This window comes from Tachysurus vachellii, chromosome 3 (assembly GCF_030014155.1).
Source record: "Tachysurus vachellii isolate PV-2020 chromosome 3, HZAU_Pvac_v1, whole genome shotgun sequence".
NCBI lineage: Eukaryota > Metazoa > Chordata > Actinopteri > Siluriformes > Bagridae > Tachysurus > Tachysurus vachellii.
In genome coordinates this window covers 10,737,630-10,746,361 of record NC_083462.1, presented here as the reverse complement: position 1 = coordinate 10,746,361, position 8,732 = coordinate 10,737,630, and the positions used below count along the sequence as shown (strand labels likewise).

Below are 8,732 nucleotides of genomic sequence, written 5' to 3'. Positions count from 1 at the left end.
CACACACACACACACACACACACACACACACACACACACACATCCCGAGTGAAAGCGTCATCTAAAGCTGGTTGTGACATGTTAGAGAGTTGCATTTGTGGCGTGAGATACTGCCTGGAAGCCTCCCAGAAACCATGACGCTACACTATAATCTTGATAGCTAATCCAGCAGCTTACGCAAGGTGCTCTAAAGCCACAACAGATTTCTGCAGATACCTGACTCCCCTTATCATAAATCAAGCCAAGCGTCCTCTTTCAGTCCCCCGGCACTTAGCACAGGAAGAGACTTTCACCTGCCTCTTATTAAAATACAGTATTGACACTTGATCCAGGTGAAGCCTGCAGGCAAGTTAGAAAAATGATTCAATATTTCAGTTACAGTATGTTAACGGACCCCTGGCATTTTCACTGTGATCACAGAAGTATATGATTGCACATGTATTTAGTTCTTTTGAACTTTTTGCCAACATTTTGTAGGGTTTGAAACTAAATTGGACTTATATTGTATGTCATGAATCTATAACAGTGTGAGTAATTTCCAGAGTTTGGCGATAATAAACCTTATTGGTCATACATGAATGAATAACTTTAAAGCTGGAGAGATCATTGTGTGTGTTGCCATACCAACGCACAGACAGATTGACAGCGTGTAGTAATGACAGTTTTAATGACTAGTATTGGAATGTATCAGCACTATAATGTTTTACTCACTAAAACTATCAGCACTCTTGAAAACACTTGATAATTCATATTAATGGACTGGAACTTGGGTGTTTATTAAAAACAATTTTATTACATCGAAAATTTTTAAAACGTGAACATGTTGCTTGTCAGAAATGTATCATATTTTGATTAAAAGTAACTTATACACTTATAATACATTTCCATTTGCTCGTTTATCTGACATTTTTATCCCAAGTGACTTACAATTGGGAACGGAGAATATATAAGCAGCTGTGCTATAGTATTGGCTGTGCTGGGATTGAGTGCCTTAACCACTGAGGCTCCACTTCAACATAATAATGGAAAAGGGTGAGATGGGTTAGTGTGTGTGTGTGTGTGTATGTGTGTGTGTACTTGGGAACCAGTATAGTTTGCAATTTACAAACATGACGCTTTTTGTCCTTTGACCTTCATGCCGCTGTTTGTTAAGGATAGTTTTCTAAGAAACTTCTAGGTTTTGTTGAAATTAAACAGCTGTATTTTTATTGACACTTTGACAGTTACACATCGGTTCATGGCTGATCATGTGACTTCTGAGAGTAAGTCACATGTCTGTCTGTCTGTCTGTCTAGTATTTTAGTTCTTTAACCACCTCTGCATAATATAAATCACACCTCACTCTTTTTCTGGTTGCTCCAGAAGGAAGGTGCCTGAATACTTGGGAACGTAGAGGCAATAACATTTGTTTGTTTGTTGTAGATTTTTGCAAAGCATACACAATTTTACCTCTAACATTGTGATTCATGATGTATAAATTTTATTCAGTTGTTTGTTTATTGCGAGTCTTACAAATAAAAGAGGGGGGTGAAAACCTATGAAACGTGCTGCAAGACTTCTTGAAAGAAAACTCGGTGTCAATATGTTAAAAAGTCATCTTTATTCAATCTGTTCACACATTAATAATGTACATATTTACACATTTTCACACATGAATAATTTCTGTTATGGCCTCGTGGTTTTAACCATGAGGACGTGTCACAAAATACAGAATTCACAGTGCAATATGAACTTTGTGCACCCGTGTCAAAACTTAATGTATGAACAGGTCGTTTTGCAACCTCACATTGTCATGAGCCCGGCACTTTGTCTCAGAGGTAACATACAGTACAACTTCCCGCAACAGAGGGGGAGGAAACATTAGAGCCTCCAGAAATAGGTTCTACCCTTTCGGCTGAGCTATTGTGGGTTTATTAGTCACCTTGGATTACAGTAGATCAAAAAAAAAAAAAACAGCAACCACGTCATGCAGAATAATCTCATCTTAATCCACTTCACTGTCAAGACTATGATGTTGTTTACTGTGCTCAAACCACCATGTTTTGCTAATGCAAGTACAGAAATGTTGCATTTGCTAACAGTATGGATATGATTCTTATGTCCTTCGCTGTCCTTCAGTATCCATGTAAATAGTCTTTTATTATGCAGTATAAAGTTGCTTACTGGCTACAGTTTAACATAGCATTACATAACATTTAAACACATTTTAACACATATACCTTGTAGTACGTAAGTCAAAGGTCATACACAAAAAAATGACTTGAGTGTGAGTGAAAAAGGTTAGTCCTCTGAAAAGTAGATGCTTTAGACAAGGGTTAATCCAATACTAGTTGTTGTATTGGTCAACGTTTGCCCACAAAAGCATTGTCAGGACCAGAGGTCCGAGACTGGCCTTTTCATTTCACTCCTTTCAAACCTTTTTGGAGAGTTACGATGTCACACATCCACATCAATTTAGATATATATTTGAGTCCATGCATGTTTTGGTGCTGTTGTAATCAGAGTGAGTTCCTCGGTACTGGACAGTGTGAATAGAGCTACAGTTTAAGCTCATGTTTCCTTCCCCCTCTTTATTTAATATGTTTAGAGTCCTCAGGACTCGGCTGAAGTTTGTCATCTTGATGACAGCCTTGTGTCTTCCCTGCCTCAGTGCTCACTTCATACAGCATGATAAAGGAGGTCATTAGCACCAAAATCACTTCATTGTACACCAACCAGTGTGCATCAAGCCTCTTAACCAAACACAGACAATATGGCACTTTAAGCATGTACACAATTGCATACACTTTCAAGAACCCATAAATTAATATTAACAAATGTTCCCAAGTCTAAAATTTATGAATCCATAAGGGTGTAAAACAGTTTTTTTGGTCCAAATCCAAACCATTGAGGACTAACTTTTGAAAGCCTGTAAATTATGGTTGTGCCCAAGTCTAAAATTTAAGAACCCGTAAGAGCACATCTGAGTTTTTGTTTCAAAGCCAAACCACTAGGGAGGTCTCATCAGCCAAATAGCTGCTTGTCCCACTCCGAATTAAACAACCGTTCGGTTTTTAATTTAAACCCTGGTGTAGTTTCATCAGGAAAAGTGCTGCTCCAATTATAGAAACCTTCAAATTTGGGTCCAAATCAGAGCCATTGAGAAGTTTTTGTCAGCAGAAAAGATACTCGTTCAACTCCACATGCACATGAGGCACTCTTTGCTCAGCCAAGCCAACTTCTTGTTCGTCGACGTCATGTTCGGTGCCACTGCGGAACCACGGGTGGAGGAGCACGTCGGCGGCGCTCAGCCTCTCACTGGGCTCCCTGCGCAGGAGGCTTTGCACGAGGCAGCGTGCCCGTGCCGAGAGGCCCTCGGGCAGGCCGTAGGCACCACGCCGTATCTTGGAGAAGAGCGTGGCTGGGTCTGAGTCATGGAACGGGTAGCGACCTGCCAGCATTGTGTAGAGCATGATGCCTAGGCTCCAGGCATCAGCTCGCTTCCCTGAGTAGCTGCCTCCACCACTCAGTATTTCTGGACTGACATAAGCTGGGCACCCGTGTGTGTCTGAAACTGAATCGTCCTCACCGCTCAGGATTCGACAGTCCTCCAGGCCTCCTAGCTTTAAAAGGGTCCTAAAAGAAAACAATAAAGATCATCATCAATGCAGTATTGGATAGTAAACTTTTAAGCTGTCATACAATGAAAATATCCCATTTTAACATACTACTAACAAAGCAGGGGTGCAAAATGATGTCTGTATCTGTGTACCATCTACAGCCCAAACCAGAGCTAAACCAGAAGTGGGTGTGGCCTGAGACAGAATTTTATTTTTTTTGCCCTGGAGATATTTGAAAATGCAGGTATAAAAAAACAAGTTAAAATGCCAGCACTGTCATCATGATGTGGGAATTGTGGCTCAGCAGTTCCTCATTAGCTACATCACTCGAGTTATGAATTGTGCTCAGCTAGAGATATACACAATCCCTTTTTAACATCCTGTTCTGTTTTTTAGCTGCAAGCGATGCTTTAAAATTTAACTGGAATAATTTTCCAAACTAGAGAAAACTAGTAGCCCGGTTTAAACCACTGTGAAAAAATCAATGCAGTTTTAAGGATGAATAAATGAATGAATCGATTCTGTTAATGGATCCCAAACTTTCTGGAAAAGATTCTGAAAATTCCAACAAACAAATCTTTTTTTTTTTTTTAGGTTTGCATTCCTATATACTAACATTTACTGTAGGTTCCCTGAGTTAACCCCTGCCTGACTTATCCCTGTACAGAAGTTATCCCTGTACAGAAGTTATCCCTGTCCCTTATGCTTGTTATATCAGATGATTTATTTTTTACAACTTTGTCTGGGACAGTGGATATTCATTAGACATGCACTGGGAGAAATGGTGGCCCAGGAGCTGAGGCTTTAGTCTACTGTTTAGAAGGTTGTGATTTCAAATCTTAGCATATATTTGAATAAAAGCATCATAATGTAAATGCAACTGAACAATACTACTGTTCTGCTTTAACTGGTCACTGTGTGAGCCGAGTCCTAATTACCATAGTCACACAAATCCTTACTACAGCAGATGGTTTTAGAGCATTGCCTGAAATTTATTGCTGCAACTTTACAACGTCTGCCCTTCTTACCCCTGTTTAATACTTAATGATATTTCTGTGCATAAATATCTGACTTCAAATATCACATACTAGATGAGACCGAATTGACAAATCTGTCCGTTTTGCATTTATCTTACTGCTCACAGATCACACTCACCTAAGCATACTGTAGATATGCTAGAACCTGGTGTTGAACTGGGTCATGCTAAATATTTCACACTTGATGATTCATTTGGAGTCGTAGTATACAGCGTTTTGAACAGAACACAATGTTCAGATTTGTGTATTGAACTAAACTCATGCACCACATTTTAAATAGAGGAGTGTTTAATTCACAGCACCCTGGGACGCACAGTTCTTCCAGCAACCAGAGAAACAGAACAAGTGCAAAGATAATCATTGAGTAATTATGGTCTTGTTTTAAACATAGACATGCACAACAGTTTCCAAAGTACCCATTTACACACAGAGTAAACATTCCTCTCTCTCTCTCTCTCTCTCTCTCTCTCTCTCTCTCTCTCTCACACACACACACACACACATATATCAGTGCTTAACTATGCTCAGCCCTATTTCCAGAAGTAGCAGCAGAGTTTGATGATTTGTGTCTGTGTGTAAATGTGTGAGTTCGGTCTCCCCTCGGTGAAAGCCGAGCCGCCGCTCAGTGAATTATGTTTCATCACCGACTGTCAGACGTGCAGTCTGAGGGGTTTGCAGATGACACAACAGCATAGCGCCAGAGAGGTGGAGAGAGTGACTCATAGCTCTCTCTTTGTGTGTGTATATATGTGTGTATGTGTGTGTGTGTGTATGTATGTCTGTAAGGGAGAGAACTCACTGTACAGAACTAACACTGCTGTGTCCTCGATGCTTGCTGCAGCTGGGGCTGCGCTCTCAGCATACATCTGCCCATGTTTAATTACCTGAAAATATCTGCTGCCAGATCAGTGACGCAGGAGCAGCTGGCGTCTCGCTAAGATGCATTCCAAGATGGTGTGTGTTAGAGAGAGAGGGGGTCATTTATGTTATCCTTTCATCACCTATTTCAACCTTTCTTGCCTGTTTTTTATCACGTCTATTTGCTGAGCTATTTGAAGAATGTGCATCAAACACGAGCAGACTGCACACACTAAACCTCCTTGTGACTAAGAAAAAAGAATCCATTATCAGCAGAATCATTTTTTTGTGTGTGTGTTTTTTTGTAATAAAAAAACACGCCGTCAGGGAGGAACAAAATACGACGCCCAAATGTCAGCGTGCCCTCCTGAAGCTGGAAGCAAAGTGTTGTAATGTTAGGTCTAATCTGGCTTCTGTGCACCTTGAACCACCAGGTTCCTGAGTAGCAGGTTTTCCTTGTCCCCTTGGAACAATGCTATGACCTATGAATCATCTATGCAAACTGCGTGACTATGACTATTAGCCTGTCCAGATCTGATTTTTTGACCAAAAGGTCATACTCGAAAATGTTGCACTCCAGAAATGACAAATATATGCAGGAAGCTAAATTAGTTTTAGCTACAGGCTTAGTGGAGGGGTTGCTGTTGTAAAAAGATAGATGTTCTATTTATACATGACTGCATATTAGATTAAAGTACATTACTATTAATGCTTTGGCTACTGGGAAAAAAAATCGTCATTGGTGTGGAATTCCCAGAATACTTTGAGCTGCACTTTCCAGTTATTGTTGTGTTTCATTAGGGTTTTTTTTCTTGAATCTAATCGTCAGTGTGTTTGTATAAAGCAGGTGTTTTCCCGTTTGGTGTGTTGTGTGTGTTCTGCATTCCTTTTCACCTTTTGTGTTTGCAGCAATATCCCTTGCTTTTCAGACAACATTCACAGCAGTGCAATTCGTTTGAATTTCATGTAATTAATCCTGCCTACCTTTGAGCCGATTTGTATGTGTTTACATGTGAAATGCAAGCCCTTGTTTTGTAGGTTTGCATGATGACTTGCTATTTGGAGTAATCGCATTCCCGGGCTTATTCGCAGTTCCGAATTGTTATGTACTTCCTCTTCTGTACAAATATGAGTAAGTGAGTGATATGAGCTACATCTGCTGAAAGACACCTGCAGTGTGTGAAAAAGACAGAAGGAAGTGAGAGCTGAGTGAAAACAGAACTGACACCTCTCTGAATAACAGATCCCACCTGTCCTTGCACCTCTTTCTTGCTCTCACACACACAATCTTAGAGAGTGAGAGAGAGAGAGAGAGAGAAATCTATAGGCTTGCTTACCTTTTCTCATCTGCAAACACAAACTTGCGGAGCTTCAGGTCTCCCAGCACTATGCTATTCTGGTGGCAGTGAGCCACTGCGGAGGCTATCTGATAAAAGAGCTTTGAGGCTTGCTCTTCAGGCAGACGCTTGCAGCTCTTCACAAAAGTATGCATGTCGCCATAGTCCTTCTCTTGAAATACATAGGCCTTGCGTTCCCCGAGGATAATGTCTTTGATCTGGCCGATATTCCTATGTCTTGGCAGCACGCTGTAAGCTCTGATCTTCTCTTGGTACTGGCCCATATCAAACACCTGCAGCATACAGAATACTTTTTACATTTTGCTGTTTTGCTTTACGTCACAATAAAAGCATTTCCGTATCTTGTGATTCGTAAAACAAACGTTACGTTATCGAATTTATTTCTGCATAATGCGAAATATATGCAATATTATTATTATCCTTTATTATTATTATCAGCCTGTATGAGGACCAAATTCTGTAGTAATAAGATAAGAAAGGAAACTGCTTGGTGGAACTGTTTTGAATGATGATGGAAGAGTTAGAAATGAGTGCTGTCAAATTTCATGTCTGAAAAAAGAAACGTTGTCATTGAAAAGCCAACAGCTCAAATATTCATTCAGTCTGACCATATGACTCACTGACTCAATGCCCTGAAGAGCCTGTAGGCTCTTATTCAGCTTCATACTTATTCATCCACTTGGAGTGCTGCAGTCATTATTGCGATATGATGCTGTATTGATACTCAGATACTGTAGAAGGCTGCTGTATGCAGATGATGAACAGGAATAAATGCAGAATGATTTGATTGTGTACTCTGACCATCTTGCGCAATACCAGACGCTCCACTGGATTGTTTCTGTGGTTGCTTTGTTGAATCTCGTTTGTTTCCATGTCATGACAAACAAACTACAGCAATTTCTTTGTATTACTTACGCACCGTTCATAATATCTACGTTAAGTATTGTTTTTTCCTTGGTCCAGCATCTTTGAATGATGCATAGCACAATTTGTTCTAGAAAGGTGCTGCTTGGTATTTAATCCTCTGCATCAGTTGCAAATCCACATTTCTATTGTTCTAATTTCGCTATGGATTAATAGACTTTATGCACTGAATGAATGACTTATATTAGTAGAAGCGACATAAACAGTTGACTCGTGCGTTAAAACCGGACCGGTGTTAAGATCGCATACCTTGCACACGAGCTCCTCGCCGGTGTCCATGTCCCACGCGCTTTGTGCAGCGCTCGGGTCCACGGAGGGCAGCAGTAAGAACTGGCCGATGCGGGACGGCCCCGCGGCCCCGCACACAGACTCTGCGCTCCCGCTGCGCGGAAACACCGGGGATGCGGCCAGAAAAAGAGCCGTGTCTCCTCCTGCACATTCGCTCAGTCTCGGGCTCTTGGCTGCGGTCTCCTCGCTGTCCACGCGCTTGTATCCGCGCCTTGGAGCACGAGCGCACGAAACCGTGGCACTACGGCGAACCAGCATTGCGAGGAAAACCAAAAAGCAAACAAAAAAAAAGTGCACGAGGGTTCCCAGACCACCAGTCCTTGCTGAATGAGTTCTATGGCATGTGTGTTCTTACACTCATTCTCTTCACAGCTCGTTTTCCTGCACTTCACCAAATGTATTTAGGAAATTCAGTATCCGCCGGTTAACGTATCCATATTTTGTCAGGCTGTTTGTAAGTAGTTGTGTCTTAACGTTTCGTGTGACTGGCGTACGCACTGCCCAGCTCATGAGCGCACTGGCACTGGAAAGACTGCGTTTCGGAAAAGTCCCGCGGCTTTTTCTCAGAGCTTGTGCTTTGAAGCGCGCGACGCGCCGGGAACTCCGCCCGCCCGGTGACAGAGCGCGCGCCCGACGCCTACCGAGCAATCAGCGCGCGCCACACGTAG

At 41.5% G+C, this 8,732-nt stretch overlaps 1 protein-coding gene across 1 annotated transcript; it reads right to left on the bottom strand.

Moving 5' to 3' along the window:
• Positions 1-1,581: 1,581 nt before the first annotated feature.
• On the bottom strand, positions 1,582-8,732 carry trib1 (tribbles pseudokinase 1). Its single transcript, XM_060865690.1, has 3 exons — positions 8,026-8,732; positions 6,832-7,124; positions 1,582-3,615 (listed from the first exon to the last, which is right to left on the bottom strand). Exons 1-3 carry the CDS (start codon positions 8,320-8,322, stop codon positions 3,153-3,155), a joined length of 1,053 nt encoding a protein of 350 aa, XP_060721673.1. The 5' UTR covers positions 8,323-8,732; the 3' UTR covers positions 1,582-3,152.

What these genes read in the sequence shown, in the direction of transcription:
- trib1 (XM_060865690.1), bottom strand. Translation starts at nt 8,322, where the DNA reads ATGCTGGTTCGCCGTAGTGCCACGGTTTCGTGCGCTCGTGCTCCAAGG. An exon ending in GCGAGGAGCTCGTGTGCAAG is followed by an intron (nt 7,125 to 8,025) that starts GTATGCGATCTT and finishes TGTATGCTGCAG; the next exon opens with GTGTTTGATATGGGCCAGTA. An exon ending in GTGTTTGCAGATGAGAAAAG is followed by an intron (nt 3,616 to 6,831) that starts GTAAGCAAGCCT and finishes GTTTTCTTTTAG; the next exon opens with GACCCTTTTAAAGCTAGGAG.